This window comes from Protopterus annectens, chromosome 10.part0 (assembly GCF_019279795.1).
Source record: "Protopterus annectens isolate FY-2018-M chromosome 10.part0, PAN1.0, whole genome shotgun sequence".
In the NCBI taxonomy this organism is placed as follows: Eukaryota; Metazoa; Chordata; order Ceratodontiformes; family Protopteridae; genus Protopterus; species Protopterus annectens.
In genome coordinates, this window is record NC_056744.1 from 967168774 (window position 1) to 967188330 (window position 19557).

General features: G+C 44.6%; 1 protein-coding gene across 1 annotated transcript in view; it reads left to right on the plus strand.

The window, feature by feature from the left end:
* The window catches only part of LOC122814226 (uridine-cytidine kinase 2-like), a 363423-nt gene that overhangs the window by 203877 nt on the left and 139989 nt on the right, over nucleotides 1-19557 (plus strand). Inside the window, exon 4 of the mRNA XM_044086826.1 lies at nucleotides 14986-15152. Coding sequence (XP_043942761.1) covers nucleotides 14986-15152 — 167 coding nt within the window. The remainder of the gene's footprint in view (nucleotides 1-14985; nucleotides 15153-19557) is intronic.

Genomic DNA, 19557 nt, shown 5'->3' on the forward strand with positions numbered 1-19557 from the left:
GGAAAAATCCGGGACGGGAAAAAAATGTTTGCTTCCTTGCAACCTGAAAAGGTTCGGTCTCTCACCACCTACTTCCAGCCCCTCTTGCCTTTTACATCCCTGACAGCCAGGCAATTTCTCCACCTCTTGGGCTTCATGGCATCCACTATTCCCATGCTACCACTAGCCAGGTTGCACATGAGTAAATTCCAGTGGTACCTCAGGTCAGTTTGGGCGCAACACTCCCATTTGCTGGAATTTGTGTTCCCCTTCTCCCCTGCTTGAAAAAGGGACTAAACTGGTGGGTTCAGCAGGTTACCTGGAATCCATGTTTACCCTTACAGCCACCCCTTCCCAATCAGGAGCTGTACATGGACGTTTCAGACTTGAGATGGGGACATCCCTGGCTTCCTGGAGGGTAAGATGTGTGGTCCCTTTCCCATAAGAGGGAACACATAAATATAACAGATGAGAGCCCTGATTTTTCGCTCTACAAATCTTCAACCCTTTTCTTCCAGACACCATGAAGTGGTTTACAGACAGTACCACAGTCCTTTGGTATGTCACCAAGCAGAGGGAGACAAATCTACTGTGCAGACAATCTCTGCAAGCTTGTGGGTTATCTACTCAGTCATGTTGCCCTCCAAGCGGTTTATATTCCTTTCACTCAAAATGTTGCAGCAGATGCATTGAGCAGGTCCCGTAACTCAATCCCACAAATGGATGTTACACAGGAATGTGTTTCTGGACATTGTCCATCAGTGGGGTACACCTCGGGAAGATCTCTTCACCTCCCTCTTGAACAGACAACTTCCAAAGTTTTGTGCTAGTGCTCCCCATCCTCTGGCATGGAAGGTGAATGTCCTGTCCTTTTCTTGGAAGGGGATTGTTCTATATGCATTTTCCCCCTTCTCACGTCTCCAAAAGGTCCTATTGAAGATAACAGGAACAACCAAAAATCTTGTTGGTGACTCTTTTGGACTACCTTTTGGCTAAGACCACGCTGGTTCTCCCTTCTCCTGCATTTAGCGAAGGGCGGTCCTCTGACTATCCCCACAGAGTGGACCTACTCAGACAGGACAAGGGATCTCTAATACTCCCACAGATGTTAACCCTGCAACTGACTGGGTGATGGGGTTTTGATTCCTTTCAGACTCCTTTTCTCCGTGGATGTGCTGCACGTTCTGTAGGAGTCCAGAAAACTCAATACTAGGAAGTCCTGTATTTCCAGACGGAAAAGGTTTTCCATCTGGTGTCTTTCTAAGGACCTGCAGCCACTGCTTGTGGATGTTCTAGTGGTTTTGTGCTACCGGTGTGAATTATTGAAAAGTGGATTGTCATTTTTCAGTAAAAACTCATCTTCCCACTATTTTATCATGTCTGCCAGTGAGTCTTCACTTGGCCTCGAGGCTGGAAGTTAAACCTTTGCTTAAAGGCATCCTGTGTATTAGACCACCAAGGAAACCAGTTCCTCCTGCTTGGGATCTTAACTTTATTCTAGAAGACCTTACCGTGGCTCCTTTTTAGCCAGCAAGTTCTTTCCGTCTTCAGCATTGCACCTAGAAAACAGCTGTTGTGGTCATTACTTTGGCTAGAAGTGTTTCTGAACTTCAGGCACTGGTGGCTTACTGTTTTCCACAAGGATAGGGCTTCCTTGCACACTAACCCCTCTTTTTTTATGCCCAAGGTGGTAAATGAGTTGTCACTCAGGCCATTAATCTTCCCACCTTTTTCCCTTCTCCGCAGTCCTCTACTGAAAGGGTTTTGCACATCTTGGATGTGCATGACAACTCAGATTTTATTTGGATAAAACCAAACCCATTAGGAAATCTGATGGTCTTTTTATTTATCTCTTATCATCCAAAGGCTATGGGCATGCCAGTTTCCAAGCAGACTGTTTAGAGTTGGATTTCCAAAACCATTTCCTTCTCTTGCTGCGTGTCCCATGGGAAAACTGTTGCTTCCCCAGTTAGGGCGTATTCCACCAGAGTTGTCGGACACCTGCTCTATATTAGAAGCAGCTATCTAATATAGAAGCAGCTACCTGGTCCTCTGTACACACTTTCACAAAGCACTATAAGTTGGATGGCTTTTCCAGGTCTAGAGCTGGTTTTGCAAGGGCTGTTCTGCAGGGGTTTGTACAAAGTGCTACTGCTCCTCCACCCAACTCCTCTTCTGCATGAGCTGTGGTATTCTCCCTCATGTCATAACTACTGTAACATATGAATTGAAGGACATGGAATAGTTGTGTAAAATCTTGCAATAACCATAGATGCCTTTCTCTTCAATATGTTGCAGTATCCCCCTCCCCCTTCCCCATGGTGCTTGCACGTATGCTGGTGGTGCATTTCCTCAATCCTTGTTCAGGCTGGTGCTCTTTTTGCTGCATTCAGTTGTGAGGCTTGGTACGTGCTGACGTCCCCTTTTATACCAGACATTATTTTATGATTGGTGTAGGACCCTGTACTATGTGGGATGTTGCATGTACCCTACAGTAGTTTTAGACTTTTGTGTACTGGCCGGATGTACGAGTCAGCCAGTGGCGGGCTCCCTCATGTTATAAATACTGCAACATATAGAAGAGAAGGACATGTATGGTTATGGTAAGATTTTATACAACTATTTTTTTCCCACTCTTCCATTTGAAATGTGACCTGTTTTAAAATACTTGGAACAATTACTCCATTTTCCAGCCTTCCTAGATGCGATGTTGGTGCTGCACAGAGTTGGACAAATCAAAGGACTTGATCAAAATCAATGAAATAATTTAAAAACAGCCCTACAATGAACTAGTCACTTATAAGCGTTTATCAGTATTGTTTTGATCACAAACTCAAGTCTTTCAAAAAATTCGTAGGTGTCATTACAAGTGTGAGTATCTTGGTTTGGGACTCAAACTGTAAACGATAAAACTGAGTCATGCAGTCATATTAGTAGAGGTCTAGCTGCCTCTGTACATCATACTGTAAGCACACCAGTAGCAATTTTGAGTAAAAAAAAATATACTTTACTATCAAATTGTCAAATCAAGCGGTCAGATCAATTGGGCCCTAACAGTAGGAATAGAATTAACAATTTTAACTGTATTGTATCTTAACAAATGGAAGGACTACAAGAGATACCTTACCCCACGAAATACCACTGTCTGTAATGGTCACAGGCAGCCTGTAAATAGTTCATCTCACAGGCTCCTGCTTAAACTTCTTTAGGGTACCAAGACTTGTCAGAAATTTGTTGTGCATGGCTAGGCTTAAAAAGGCCTGGTGGTCTTAGCCTAGTAAACACCTATGAAACTACAAGACATCTTTTCTCAGGAAGTGTAAAATTGAACATGTAGTGTAGGCAGGAATACTGTGCATAACTGTGTATGGGTAAATGTTAGAGATGCTTGGTTGTCTTACAGAAAACCAGAAGTATTTAGGCAGTCAGTGCAGCAGTTAATTGTGCAAAGTTTCTTAACGTTTGCCTGTAAGATAAAAGATATTTTTGACTTCATAACTGGTTTTGATTGGTTGAATATAAATGGGAGTTAAGGCAACAGTGCAGAGACAAGGTTGGCTAGCTTACGTGGAGGGGCTGTCTGAGGCAGGTGGGAAGAGAGCAACTTCCCCTCAATCTCTGCAGCCTGGTGTGGAGGCCTAGTACAGTCATAAATTTGAAGTCTTTCATAGGCTTAATACCGTAGAACTGCAACAAACAGTCTGGCTAGTGCATTCTCACACAGCAGTAACTGGTGAATTTCAGCAAGCCTAGTGGAATTGTATAGCAATAACCGATGACTGGGTGTGGTACATTGAAGATTTACCCATGGTTGGTGTGGTTTAATCACAAGAGTGAAGCCCGAGTGATTAAGCAAAGCCAACCATGGGTAAATCTTCAATATACCACACCCAGTTGTTGGTTATTGCTGTTATACAACGACATTATTTAAGAAAAAAGTTACTTATTTTCTTTTAAGTCTTTGTATAACTGCGCTGTGGTGTTCTGCGTTGTTTCCTGATTCTGCCTTTTGATGTACTGAGCATGCGTATGTGTCTTGCATTCCCAGGCTTACACAATACATCATTGCTTTGGTAAGCAAGCAATGCAGAAAGGTAGATTTCTGTTGCTAAAACTGTAAACTCCTGTCAGTTTAGAGGTACGAGAGAGAGAGCGATAGAGGAGGGGGGGGGCATGGAAGGTCAGTTACGCACCTGATTTTCCTTGTATTCTCTGGTTTCCTACTTACCTCTCATATTCACATTTTTTTCCCAAAAAAGATCAAGTCCATTGTCTGAAGGAAAGAAAGCCTGAAACTGAAATATTTGTCATTATTTAGTGACTTTGTTCCTCAGTGATATTTGGGGGGGGGGGTACGACAAGTTTTATGAGAAATGAAGTCACTAAATTACAAGCGTTTGTTTGAGTCTTTTGTTCAGACTAATACTTGTCTAAGAGATCAGAATTAAAAAAAAAAAAAAAAAAAAAAAAAAAAAAACTGGCCACTCGGTGATACTTTAGCGGCTGGACTTTTACTGTTGGTATATGCTCGATTTACAATGGGCGCACTGGTTGGGCTGGCCTGACCAGTCAGCGTGCTCATTTTTGAATAATGGCCAGTCGTTGTATAATAGTATTTGAGTGCAGAGGAACTGCCAAAGAAACTTATTTCATTGATTTAATTAGGTATGCGTTCCACTAAGGGAATTGCGTGCAAGTTAATGAGCAGATTTGGTAGATGGTGGTACCTGAAGAATTTAGAAGTTATGTATTTCTGCTCGCGTAGAAATGCTGTATCACTAGTAATGTAGGGCAGGAGAGTACCTGCTGTAAGATTGTCCAGTATTTTTGTCAACCACGAATGGTCATCGCAAATAGAATGTTTATGAACACATTTTCTGATGTCAGAAAGTGCCCCGTCCCAAAAATAAAATGTGTCTAGTCATTAAATTACATGATCCTTTTTCAGTGATAGTGGTGGACTTAATCAGTCCATTGTATTGCCCATACAAGGAAGTATGGATTAGTCATTATGATCTTTTCAACCAGATTCCCACAGAGCCAGTCTATTTCTGTTTAAATTAATTGCTGAAGAGCTTATTTGTAATATTTTGGTAACCTTTTATTTGTAATATTTTGGTAACCTTTTGTGATGTGAAAGTTTAGAATACTCAACATGTCATTGGCAATATGATTCTCACTTTAAATAATTATGTACTCTGCTTTGAAAGCCTGTGATTCTGTTAGTGTCTCATATCCCATTCTGCTTATTGGTCCCTACCTTTCCCTATGACATTAATGCAAAAGAAAAGCTTCTGCTGCTTGGTCCCTACCTTCCCATTGTGTAAAACAAAAGCTTGGAAGCCTAGAGTGTTTATCACACTGTTGAATTGAAATTGATGGTAGGTGCTTTGTGATTTTTGCCGAACATTAAATCAAGCCAGTTCCTTAGACCAGAGCCTTTTTCTGTCAAGCACACTGACTCCTTTAGAATGTTTTGTACACAGTCTCCAGAGTATTTTTTCTTTAGTGCAACTGAGATTGCATTTTAAACGTAAGGTACCCTTCATCAGTATTTCTTATAATTCTTGGGTAGTTCAGACACTGGTTCAGATCCACAACATACCAGAACCAGGATTATCTTTGGGTATGGAAAAACATTAGTTTGTACTCCTACTGAGACTGTCTACTTATCAAAGATTTTTATCAAATGTTGGGCATTGGAGTAGTAATTTGTTTCCCCCCTTACCAACTGTAAAAGTATGGCTTGGTGGAGAAAATAGGAGGGAGTAAAGTTCTGAGACCTTTTGACAGAAGCTGAGAAAGGATATCTATTTAGTTTCACTCCTTTCTGCTTACTGAGATGTGACGGATTGCCTAGCATTGGGCCTATTGGTTCCATGTTATTAACAGAAACAAGGACCATAAGATGTGTAGCCATGTGCCCCTTTAAACAGACACACTTAAAAGTTCTTTGTTCCAGATTCAAATATTTATTAGTATTCACCTCCCAAATTGAGTAGGGGTGTACATAACCCTGGTGTAAATTTGTCTACCCATCCTATTTTCAAGACTGCCCTTAAAGGTAGGTAGCTTATTAGTACAATTTAAGAAATATTACATATTTTATATGCTGGTAATAACAGCGAACTAGGTCTTTGTCTTTGTCTTCCCCTCTCTCTCTCTTGCTGGCCATCTCCTGCTGGCTGTATTCCGCTGTCTTGCTGGCTATCTCCCACTGGCTGTATTCCGCTGTCTTGGTGGCTCTCCCTGCTGGCTGTGTCTTGCTTTGTCTCAGAAATGCAGCAGAAAAGGTGAGGGAAATTTTTTTTATGGTAGATTTTGTTTTGTTTGCTTTCTGAATATCAAGTTATAAAAAAAGCCTCACCAGAGGTAGCTAGAGCCTTGCAAGGTAATTGGAAAGATGGGGCCTGTAATTGATTATTTCAGTACTTGGTACCCTTCTTAGTGGGTTATTGATGGGTTTCGTCCGCACCTTTTCTTCTGAAGCACTTCTACTCTGGTTAAAGGTGACACTTTCTAGCACTTGGTTGTGATGTTTCATGATTTGAGTAAGAGCACACCTAGGCCTGAAGTCTTCTCTTTTTTTTTTTTTCACAATGCACACAATTTTAGGTCATTTTCCACATTTGATGCTTAAATGCCAGTCATTCACTGTGTACATATAGCTGCCAAATAATAAGCCAAAACATGAATCGACGTATATACTGCCTTGGAAATTAGCACAAATAAAAACACTTTTGTAAGACCTGATGATTCAACCCAGCCATCTTGTGTACCTTGCTACCAGAAGGGTGATGGCATTTAATAATTCTCATATAGGGATTTGTGGGTTTTTGCAAGTACACCAACAATAGGACAGAAAAGTAGTGTGTGAAATGCAACCTAATCCTCCTAGAGGTAAGGCATTTCAGAAATAGCCTTTAGGTTTCCTCAAGTGGTGAGTTTGAGTGGGCTGAAACTTTTGCTTCTCCACAGTCTCATAACAGGATGAGATGCATGTAGGAGGTTCAGCCCTGGCTCCTGCTACACTGGGATGTACTTTCATAGTCTGATTAAAGACAAATCTCTGTACCGTAGTGATCCTGGAAGTGGTCTCAGTCTTTTATCCCTGGGTTGGGGTATTTGTAACCAAACATTCCCTTCGTAGAGTCAGGCACAACAGGGTCTGATGGCCCAGGGTGTCAGGGGTCCACTAGGTTTCACTTGTATCCAGGATGTCCTTCAAGAATGCATCTGCAGTCATCACATATGGGTTGTCCTGCCTCAGGCAGCCCTTCGGTCGACCAGATTCCAAAGTCTGGGTCCGGCGTCGGCTGATGTCGCCCCTTCCCCGACGTCAGAGCGCCTGGGGTATAAAAGCGTCAGCCGACACCATCTTCCTCAGTCTTTCTTGCCACGTGGTGCCCGAAGCAGAAGCAGTTCGCAGGTGCCAGTCGGCCAGCTCCTGTAATTCAGCTAAACCGAAGACTTCAAAAGCTAAGTACCCCGTTGGGGACTCTTTCTTGCCTCAGCCGATGTCAGATAAAATTAATAATTGCTTAACTTGTGGGAAACAAATACCTCATAAGGATTTCCACTCTTACTGCCTACCTTGCCTAGGCCCAGACCACGATGTCTCGGCCTGTTCCGCCTGTGCTTCCTTCAACAGATGCACTCTAAGACGTCGGTCGGAGTTTGCAGAGGAATTTTTTGGGGCTAGTTTTGCGTGCAAAATGCCGTCAGACTCCGACTTCACATTTAACAGAAACGGAAGGACAAGGACCGACACGCGGTCCGCGGTTTCGGCTGAAACCACGGTCAGGCCTACCGTGAGTGTCTCTGTCTCGGCTGAAACAGAGTCCTTGGTACTACCGTCCACCGAAACCGTACAACCGACAACCTCTGCCCCGGAGGCCACTGTTGTATCAGTTGTTGAAACTCCTTTGGAATCTGGTGTCCAGGAACCTTCCGACACCATTCCCTTAGACAAAACTACACCAGCACGTGGTGCAGCCAGGCCTCCTGCATCCATGTCTATTAAGGCATTCTCTAGGGCTAAAGCTGCTAAACACTCAAAATCTATGCCTCCCAGGGTTATCTCTCAGGGACCCACTACAGGTTCTCAGATCCTTAGTCTAGCAGAGGACCTTATTTCATTAATTAGGGGCTCTCAGCCTCATCCGGACAGGGGCTCTCAACCTCCTACAGAAAAAAGGCCCAGGGTTGAGCCCTCTGATCCCATCTCCTCAGATGAGGCCTCTGATGGCTCTGCTCTCTCTGACTACCAGGAGGGGGGCTTTTCCGGCCTACGAGGATTCAGATGCAGAGGAATCTATCCGTTCGGCCTCACCTCCTGAAGAACTGTCTTTTGGGGAAACACTGCACACTGAGGGAGCATTTCCAATGGCAGGGCCAGGAATTCTCTGACTCCAGGAAGAGATTAAGGACCTTTTTGCATTTGTCTCAGCATAGACCTTTGGCTATTCCCCCTGTTTTGAATGTCATTGATGATGTGTACTCTGAATCTAGCACAACCCCTGACACTACAACCCCTGACACTCTCCCTCCGGCTCCTGCCAAACCTGATAGGTACTACAGGGTCCCGGAATCCCACCTTTTCCTTTACAAGGCCCACTCTGCTGATCCAGAAACTATCTCCCAGGGCCCTAAAGGGGTTGCAGCTGTCACTACAAAAAATCCACTCCCCTCTGAAAGGGAGTCCAGGGCTTTAGAGCGATGGGGTAAAAAAGTGTATACTTCTGCTACCCTTTCTATGAGGGCTTTAAACTGTCAATTTCATATGATACAGTACCAAGAATATTTGTTAGATGAATTGCATAAAAAGCTGTCTTCACCTGAACCCCTAGATCGCAAATCTTTTCAGGATCTGGTACATAACTCTCAAAAGGTTAGCAACCATTTCTTGCAGTGTGGTTATGATGCATTGGAAGCTTTATGTAGGTCAGCTATGACAGGTGCAGTCATACGTAGGCATGCTTGGCTGAAGGCACAATCTCTGCCAGACCATGTTAAAGCAAAGCTTCTGGATGCTCCACTGGAAAAGCAAATTATGTTTGGCTCCACTGCCCAGGAGGTCTTAAAGAAATTTGAAGAAAAGGCAAAATCTGTACAAACAGTCAAAGATTTTATGCAAGTCCAACCACCAAGATTCAGCAGAAATTGACCTTCCAAGAACTGGTCCTTTCCAGACACAGACAGATTTCAGAGAGGCAAGAACAGGCGTGCCAGAGATAGAGGGCAAGCTAGAGGCTCCTACAGAGGACATCAATGGCAGCATCCCAACCAGAGAGGTAGTGCAGGGCCTACAACTGCTGCACAAGGTCAGACTCAATGACTTTACTTTGACACCGCCAACCAGGGCTCAATTGGAAGCACCTTTGGGTGGAAAGCTTTCCTTATTTTCAGAAAATTGGCACATTATTACAAGGGACAAATGGACACTACAAATAATAGACAAAGGATACAGGTTCCATTTCCACACATTACCGAAAAGAAAAGGCATGCCAGACCTGCCACCAAATCAAAGGGCAGAGGCTTTGAAACAAATCTCCAACTTAATGAAAATGAAAGCAGTAGAAAAGGTTCCTCTCGCAGAACAAGGCCAAGGATTTTATTCCAGACTCTTCCTTGTTCCAAGAGGAGGCCTATTCTCGACTTGTCCGCACTAAATACTTATCTCATTGTGCCAAAATTCAAAATGCTGACTACAGCAACTCCTTCCCATGCTGGGCAAGGGGTCTTGGCTGGTAACTCTGGACCTCAAGGAGGCATACCTGCATGTCCCTATCAGACAAAGCTGCAGAAGACACCTCAGATTTCTTGCAGGTTCAGAGCATTATCAATTCTCAGCATTGCCCTTTGGCTTATCTACTGCGCCCAGAGTATTCACAAAGTGCCTGGCATCAATAATGGCACACTGCAGACTTCAGGGGATGCAAATATACCCGTATCTGGACGACTGCCTTATACAAGTGGACAGCCAAATTTTGGTAAAACACTTGAATTATGCCATCTATCTTCTTCAGGCCTTGGGATATACAGTCAACATTCACAAGTCAAGACTTGTACTATCCCAAAGAATAACTTTTCTGGGTGCGGATCTAGACACAACCACCCAAATGGCTTTCCTCACAGAAGAAAAACAAAACCAACTACCAGATTACTTCAAAAACCTGTCAAGACAAACTCCGCTGACTGCAAGGAAAATCCTGCAGGCCCTGGGTTACATGGCTTCTTGCATTCTTCTGATTCCTCAAGCAAGGCTACATATGAGGAAACTCCAATGGTACCTAAGGAGTTTATGGACAGTCACAGCTTGGAAACTTTGATACCACTCATCCCATGCCTTCAAAGGGAATTTCTGTGGTGGGCTCAAGCAAGCCAGTCAAACAGGGGTTTGCCCTTCAGCAAACCAATACCCAGCCAAACCATTACAACGGAACCTTCAGACCACGGATGGGGAGCGCACATGGAAGGAAGATGCATTCAAGGACTATGGTCACAAAAAGGGCTACGCATGCACATAAACCAAAAGGAAATGCTGGCAGTGATGCATGCAATCGAGGCCTTCAAGTTATTTCTACATCAAGGCCACCTGCTAATAAGGACAGACAACACTACAGTTATGTGGTACATAAACGAGCAAGGAGGCACCCATTCCTACCCTCTTTGCAGACTGGCAATGAATCTATGGGAACTTTCCCTGACTCTCAATATACAGCTGCAATCCCAGTTTGTACCAGGAAAGGACAATATACTGGCGGACAGCTTAAGCAGGAACATCATGGATGCTGCACCCAGACATCTTCCATCAGATAACACAATCATGGGGGAGACCGGACATAGACCTCTTTGCCTCCCCACGCAATCATCAGCTGGACAAATTCTGCACAAGGACATACCACCCACAAGCATGGAAAGTGGACGCTCTCTCTTTCAGCTGGAGAGCTCTAACAGTGTATGCATTCCCACCTCTTCCATTAATGACCAATGTCTTACTGAAGATTAGGGCAGAGCAGCCAAGAGTGATTGTGATAGCTCCGGACTGGCCAAGACAGCACTAGTACCCATTGCTAAAGAGCATGTCACGGACAAAACCATGGCTTCTGCCACAATGGCCGCTTCTCCTGACACAGCACAATTACAAAACTCTGCATTCCAACCTGAAAACATTACAGCTAGCTGCCTGGAAAATACCTTGACTCATCACCAGGATAAGCTATCCAAGAGAGTGAAGGATATAATCATGGAAGCTCGCAGGCCTTCCACACGAAAGGCATACTCAGCAAAATGAAAAAGATTTCACACCTGGAGCACCTCAAAGGGCCTAGATGCAACAGTTATGTACATGGCGCATATCCTGGAATATTTAGCAGAAATGCTCCACAATGGCCTGTCTTACTCTTCCATTAAAATTCATGCTTCAGCAATTTCAGCAGAGTACAATACTGATCCACCTGTCTTCTCTCATCCTCTGCTAAGACAGTTTCTAAGAGGAATTAAAAACATCAATCCTCCAAGGAAACCACCACTGCCTACTTGGGACCTTAACTTCGTGCTGGAAAAGCTAACCCTGCCTCCCTTTGAACCAGCAGCATCTGCAGAACTACAGTTCCTCTCTTGGAAGACTGCTTTCCTTCTGGCCATAACCTCAGCAAGAAGAGTATCTGAGTTACAGGCCCTCATGGCAGTACAGCCATTTCTTATTTTTCATCAAGACAGAGTCTCATTGAGAACCAATCCTTCATTTATGCCAAAGGTGGTATCTAGGGTCTCATTAAACCAAGCTATTCACCTGCCTACCTTCTTTCCAAATCCACAAAACAAAGGGGAAAAGCTTCTGCACACCCTGGACATACACGGACAGTTGCGCTACTACTTGGACAGAACAAAAAATTACAGAAAAGCTGACCAGTTGTTTGTAGCATATGCTGCTGGTGCACAAGGAAAAGCAATTTCAAAACAGATAATTTCAAAATGGATAGGGAATTGCATTCGTTTCTGTTACTCCTTTCATGGAAAAACTGTGCCAGCTAACATTAGACCTCATTCAACCAGAGCCACAGCCACCTCCACAGCCTTCTTAAGAGGGGTGGCTACCAAGGACATTTTAGAAGCTGCTACATGGAGCTCCGTGCATACATTTTCCAAGCATTACAACTTACCTTTATATTCCAGATCCAGAGCAGGCTTTGCTACGGCAGTCCTGCAGGGCATTTTACCTACACCATCCTTTACATAGATCCGCCACCCCCAGATTGGCTATGGTATTCTACCCATATGTGATGACTGCAGATGCATCCTTGAAGGACATAGTACAGTTTTGTACCTACCATAAATGTAGATGTCCGATAGGTATGCATCTACAGTCAGGTTTACCCTCCCTCCTTCCCTTCTGTGGTATTTCTTGGGTACATTCCCCTCTCATAGCTAGCTGGGGTTGTCTATTATGGTGTATTTGTTTTTATATATGTATATATTTTTGTGCATGTTTGGAATTTATTGCATTTCTCCAAATTTAGCCTTCCTTAGAGGGCGCCTGGCATCTGGGGCAAGAAAAACTGAGGAAGATGGCGTCTGGTGCCGCTTTTATACACCAGGCGCTCTGACGTCGGGGGGAAGGGGCGACATCAGCCGACGCCGGACCCAGACTTTGGAATCCGGCCGACCGAAGGGCTGCCTGAGGCAGGACAACCCATATGTCATGACTGCAGATGCATACCTATCGGACATCTACATTTATGGAGGTACAAAACTGTACTTTCACAGTTCAGGACATGGTCTTTTTAAATAAATGCTGGAAGACTTGTAGGAGCTTGCAATTAGGGTGCTGAAAAATTACACTTGAGAAACATGTATGATGGCAGCACCAGAAACTTATGCCTTACACTGCCACAGACCACATCAGAATTTTCTCCCAAGGTCTGGTGTGCATCTCTTGCATACTTGACCCTTTGTGAGACCATGCATGAATTTGTCTGACTGTACTACTTGTAATCCTAGACTTCTGCAATTCAATGATTTATTTTGGAGAAACATTAAGCCAGTTTGTGTGGTGTTTGGCCCCTATTTTGTCCCCTCTGAGAAATGCCTTGATGCTTATCTGGATAAGGAAGAGTGTGAGCCTTGGGTTATGATACTTGCTATGAAGAATGCTGTTTTTGTAGTCTGTCAACGCCCACACTTTTTTTTTTTTTTTGCAGATCCCAAGAAGGCAGATTTTTTTTATAAGCCCTCAGTTGAGAGGAACAAGTACCTTTTTGAGTTTTCTGGCAAGCTTCTGTGTGATCTGTTCAGTAAAGCACAGAGAGTCTGGGCCACACAACTTTTCCAGGGCTTGAGGACTCCTTGTCTGCTAACAACGATTAACCCATCTTCTGCTCCAGGGTACAAAGCCCTTACCTGTTCATTTTGCATGTCCAGAAATTCCATTATACAGCCATTTTCAGAGGGATATTTTTTTGACTGGCTCTCCCAGGATGTGATAGATTTTCCTCTCTAAGAGAAAGAAGGGACTTTATGAATAACCTCTTGAATAGAAAGTGGGCCCTCACCACTGAGGAAGGCCTGTATGATCACCTGCCATGCCTGTTTTTGCTTCACAGGCTCAGCCAACCTCGGGAGGAAGTGGTTACTTCCCAGATTGAAGAAGGCCTTGAAGTATTGCAAAGTTTTGTTCCCCTTCAGGGTTGGCCATGTTGCTGAAGAGTGGGCTTTCTGTTGGCCTAGCAATTGCATAACTGTCTGTGGTATGGTTGCATATAGGGGTGCTTTTCTCAAGTTCACCCTGATTCCGGAGAGTCATTACTAAGGATATTGGCTTCTAGATATGCTTGCTGTCAACTGTGTTTTACAGAACTTTAAAAGATCAGATTGCTTCTGCATAACTCTTGAGAGGCTGTACATAAAGGATGTATTCTACTCCTAAAATGGGGTGTAAAGGCCGTCTCATATTTGGAATAAGGCTAATGTTTCTGCTCTTGCCTCTTTCTATTTTCACATGGGTGGGTGATGGTCTTCCCATCTTGGGTCTGAACACTTTTCAGCAAATCTAGTACATCAGATTCTGGATGGAACCCCTACTAGAGTTCATGCTTCTGGTGCCTGTCAGACATCACTGAACATGCGGGATGCCTTTTGGCATCTAGTTTTGTCTGTGTGTGTCTGTGTGTGTCTGTGTGTGTGTCTGTGTGTGTCTGTGTGTGTCTGTGTGTGTGTGTGTGTGTCTGTGTGTGTCTGTGTGTGTGTCTGTGTGTGTGTCTGTGTGTGTGTCTGTGTGTGTGTGTGTGTGTGTGTGTGTGTGTCTGTGTGTGTGTGTCTGTGTGTGTGTGTCTGTGTGTGTGTCTGTGTGTGTGTCTGTGTGTGTGTCTGTCTGTGTGTGTCTGTCTGTGTGTGTCTGTCTGTGTGTGTCTGTCTGTGTGTGTGTCTGTCTGTGTGTGTGTCTGTGTGTGTGTCTGTGTGTGTGTCTGTCTGTGTGTGTGTCTGTCTGTGTGTGTGTCTGTCTGTGTGTCTGTCTGTGTGTCTGTCTGTGTGTCTGTCTGTGTGTCTGTCTGTCTGTCATAGGCAAGTCCTCTGATTTCACTTTGGGTGGACATCAAGTGCAGTATAGGATACTCGCCATTTAGAATTTATACATTACATGGGGTATCCACTCAAGTACTGTCCCTGATGACTTTTAGACTTGCAGGAGAAGAATATTCATATTTTACCCTGCCTGAGTGGTTTGTTTTCTAGAAGCCATGCTACTTGACTCCTTGATAACATTCCTGCATTGAAAGCTCCCTTTGTTGTAGCCCTTAGGGAGACCTTAAACTATGAAGCCTTTCTTGTTCTGTTCTGAAGATTGCCTTTATTGGTGTGAAGTTGGACACTTTCCAGATAGTGCCGGAAGTCATGAACTTGACGGTCTGGCAAAGATGTAACACAGGGTCCTCAATCACTGTGCTGCACCTCTTATAACTAATTGCCAGCATAAATTTTATGGTGCTGTTTGCACATCAAAAGATGTAAATGTTTCGGTAGATTGTGAGGTGACTGCTGCTGTTGATCTGCAGCTTGCTGATGGAGCAGCTGCTGGTGTCAGGCCTGTGTCTTTGGCTGCGAGTAGTGAAAAGTCCTCATCACTGTTTCTGCATCTGAATGTGTTGAACATCTGGATTGATGCTTTGTTGGTAAAGGAGGAGCTGACCTCTTCATAGGTTCATACTAGGCTATCTGCCCTTTTTGCTATGCCCTTTTTCGAGGTTAGTATACTGTGCCTCTGTCTTAACAGTGACATAGAAGTGATACCCTACGATCCCCCATTCACTCATCAAGATTCTCTCGAGAGTCAATGAGGGACTCTGGAATAAAATCCCAGTCCAGGTTAGGCAGAGTGAAGGGAGCCTCTGGATTATGAATCTTTCCCTCCAGCATGTCCTATTTATTTCAGTGCTGAGGTTCAAGTCTCTCGAGCGCGTAGCTCGATGGGATTTGGATTTTCTGAGGTGCAGCATGTCCATTAATTCCGGGTTGGACATGGCTTTATACGTCAGGTGCAGATAGCCTCTGAGCAGGCGGTATGCCACTGAGTAGAGCTGGAGTTTCTTTAACCGGGCAGCATATGGCATCTGTTTGAGCCTTTTGATCCTCTTGGTGAGGTACTTTTGGGGTCTTTCCAGTTGCTGCAGGTGTCTGGTAAGGTACATCCCAAAAGGGGCATTGTACTCAATTATGGGCCTGATGAGGGATGAGTAAAGAGGCACGATGACCTCCCCTGATCTAGATGTGAATCCCTGCATGATTAGGTGGGCTATATAAAATGTTTTTCTAACCACTTTGGCCACGTGGTTGTCAAATGAGAGATTGCTATCAACTTGGGTCCCCAGGTCCTTAATTACTTCCGTACTTGGATTACCACCTATGTGGTAATTTGTGGGCACTTTGCTTTTGCCAAAGGGGATGACTATACACTTTTTGGCGTTTAGCTTTAGGCCATGGCTCTGGCACCAGTTGTCTGTTTCTATGAGGCCCTTTTGTAGGATGCTCGTGTCTGCTGGAGAGTCTATTATGGCGCCCAGTTTGCAGTCATCTGCGAACTTAGTCAGACACAGTCCTTCTGTGTTGGCCTGTACCTCTGAGAAATATATACCGAACGAGAGGTCCCAGGACTGAGCCTTGTGGGACGCCACTTGTAACTGGTTTGGAGTCTGACATGGCTCCAGCAATTCTAACCATGTGGGTTCTGTCCTTGAGCCAGTTTGCAACCCATCTAGTGACATAGGGGTTTATATTTAAGCTGGTGAGCTTATCTATAATGCCCTAGTGGGGTATTGTATCGAAGGCTTTTGCGAGGTCCAGGTAGGCTGTGTGGACCACCTTCCCCTCGTCAATGGCCTTGGTGACTGTTTCAAAGAAATCAACCAGCTTTAAGAGGCAGGATCTGCCCTTAAAGCCGAATTGGGCAGGATCCAGTGTCTGTAGGTCCCCAGTATCTTTGAGGTCCATGATCCTTTCCATAGCTTTGCAGACCAAGCTAGTCAGGCTTATGGGGCGATAGATTCCAGGATCCGTTGAGGCACCACCTTTGTGGAGAGGGACCACTGTTGCTGTACGCCACTCTTTGGGTACATATCCTGTGGTAAGGCTGAGATTGAACAGTAGTTTTATGTTTGGGTTTAGCTCTTCTTGAAGTTCATGTAGGACTCTGGTCCCATTGATGCTGTGGTTTTTGCTTTGGACCGGGCAGCTCTTACCTGAGCATCTGAGATGTCAGGGGGGCAGCACTCTGCTGGGATAGATATTTGCCCTTTTAGTGGGGGGGGGGTAGTTTGCGCTGAACCTGTCAGCTAGGATGTTGGCAATGTCTGTGGGTTCAGTGTATTTTTTGTCATTTTGGACTAATTCTGAGCATATCTGGGAATTCCCACCCAGGTTCCTAGCATAACTAAAGAAAGCCTTGTGATTATCCTTAGTGTCCTGTGCAATTTTTCTCTCGAAGCTGGCCTTAGACGATTTTATGAGTGCCCGTAGTTTTTTTTGCTAACACTGATCAGATGCCTTCCCTTTTTGGGATTTTGCTCTCCTGTAGTAGCTTCCTCCTTCTATTGTATAGTTTGTTTATGGCTGGGGTCCACCAGACAGGACGTCTGCCTTTGGAGGATTGAGTCTTGGTTTTATTTGGGATTGCATGACCATGCATTCCTGAAGGTGTTCATAGAATGCGTTTATAAAGGATTCTGCGGTCTGGGCCATATTTTCCACAGGCCCGGAAGCTTTGAAGGATTCCACCTCGGTTTTGAGGAGTGTGAAATTTGCTTTAGAGAAGTTTTTCACTGTGGTTTTCTGGGCAGGTCGCAGTGCAAGGGATAGTTCCAACCTGTAAGCAGGTATCTGGTCCTTGGGCTTTGGATGGATAGCTACATCTTGGGCACTTTAAGACTGATTCTTTTGACTGTGATATCTAAAGTAACCAAAAGGTCAGGCATTTGTAGCTGTTTAAAGTGATGCATGCCTGTCAGTGGGGAGACCATTCTTCAGCATTTACACTTTGGGTGAAGTGAGCATACTATTGGACTCCCTGAGCTGCTTCTTGAGCCTACGTCTGAGATTGCAGACTCTAGCTATGCCTGTATCTGGTCTTCAGAAGTGGAGTGCAGTGGAGATTGCTGTGTTTGTAACCTGGAAGTTAATGTGGTGGTTTTTACTGTTCTGTTTGAGAGGGCAAGAGAGGACTTCATAGTGGCCATGTTTTTGTTTTAAGAGAATCATTTACATTTTATTGCATTTTCTGTGAATTATATTTGTCATCAGAGTTGATAAAGAATAGGCCAAAACTTAATTGAGGCATGCCATATTGGCTGAAAAGGGAGCAGTTTAAAGCTATCTGTTCCCTAGGAAGAGTGGAAATTCTCCTAGTTTTAGCCTCAGAGCCTTCCATGATTGTGCAGTAGATGACTTTACTCAAGTCCACCTGGATGTTCTTTGTTTCACTGTTGCAGTCATTACATTTGGGTAATCTGCTGGCAGGTTGCCCTCAGTCGGCCTGAACTCCAAATTCTTGGGTCCTGCGTCATTTGCGGTCTCCTCTTCCATGTCGTCAGGGGTATAAAACAAGCAGCCAACGCCACTTTCTTGCCGTGCGGTGCCTGAAGCAGAAGCATTTCACAAGTGCCGGTCGGCAGACGCCTGAATTATTCGAGTTTGAGTTTCAGAACCAAAGTCTTCACTAAAGCCAAGTACCCCGTTGGGGAAACTTTTTTTTTTTCTTGCTCCATACAGATGTCAGAAAAAGTTAATTGTATTACTTGTGGGAAGCAAATACCTCCATAAGGATTTCCATTTATACTGTATTCCTTACCTAGGCCCTGATCACAACGTGCCTGGCTGTCGGTTTTGTGTTAGATTCAACCAACGCATTAAGCGTCTGTACAGTTTTGCCTCAAAGTATTTTGGAAACGGATTTAACTACCCAGAAATGTCGTCTGATGGCAATCAGACTACCGGAGTACGTTAAACGCAAAGAAAAGGACAGACAGCCAAGGTCCAAAACCAACGACAAAGCTTCTAAGCCAGTCGCCGGTTTGCCGGTACTCAGCGAGGTGCTTTCGCAGCCCCTGATGCATGCTACCTAGAGTCCCAGGCCACCTTCCAACACCCATGTGGAGTCCGGCATGCAGTGAGATACTAAGTATTGCACCCACGGATGCATCTCCCTCTGATGGGTCCGGAGCCGCTGAGCAGGCACCGGCTTTTGAGGGTTTATTCAGACCTCAGCATTTTTATATCCGACAGCTGCAAAACCAAAGACAAAAGCAACTGCTAAAACTAAAAAACCGACGCATGAGCCATGTGCACAGGTCTCAAGCAACTGCTAAAACTAAAAAACCGACGCATGAGCCATGTGCACAGGTCTCTATGCCTAAAAAAACAGATTATTAAAATGGCTGAAGACCTTATTACCTTTATCAGGAGTTCCCATCCCCCTCCAGATAAGAGGCCTAGGCAAGACCCTGATTATGAATCTTCAGAGCAGGTTTCTATTTCTTCTGATCAGGAATCCTCTATTCCTCCCTATGAGGATTCTGATGCAGAGGAGTCCATACCGTCTGCATCACCTCCTGAGGATTATTCATTTGGAGAAACCTTGCATACTTTGAGGGAACATTTTCACTGGGAGAGTCGAGATTTCTCAGAATCAAGAGGCTCAGGGATTTTCTCCTCCCACAGCACAGGCCTTTAGCCATACCCCCTGTTTTAGACATTGTGGATGATGTGTTTTCGGAGTCCAGCTTGACCCCTGACTCCTTACCTCCGGCTCCCAGCAAGCCTGCTGCTGACCCTGAAACTATTTGACAGGGTCCAAAGGGAGTTGAGGCCTCAGCAGCAAAAAATCCTACCCCCTCTGACAGATTCAAGGGCAATGGATAGATGGGGGGAAAAAAGGTTTGTACATCTGCAACCTTGGCAATTAGGGCCTTAAACTGCCAGATCTGAAGTAGTTACTTCATTTGATCTGCAACCTGTGGGTGTCTGATCCGACCTCGGATCCGATCCGGCAGCTTTCCAAGATCCGAGCTCCTAGCTCCTCCCCCTACC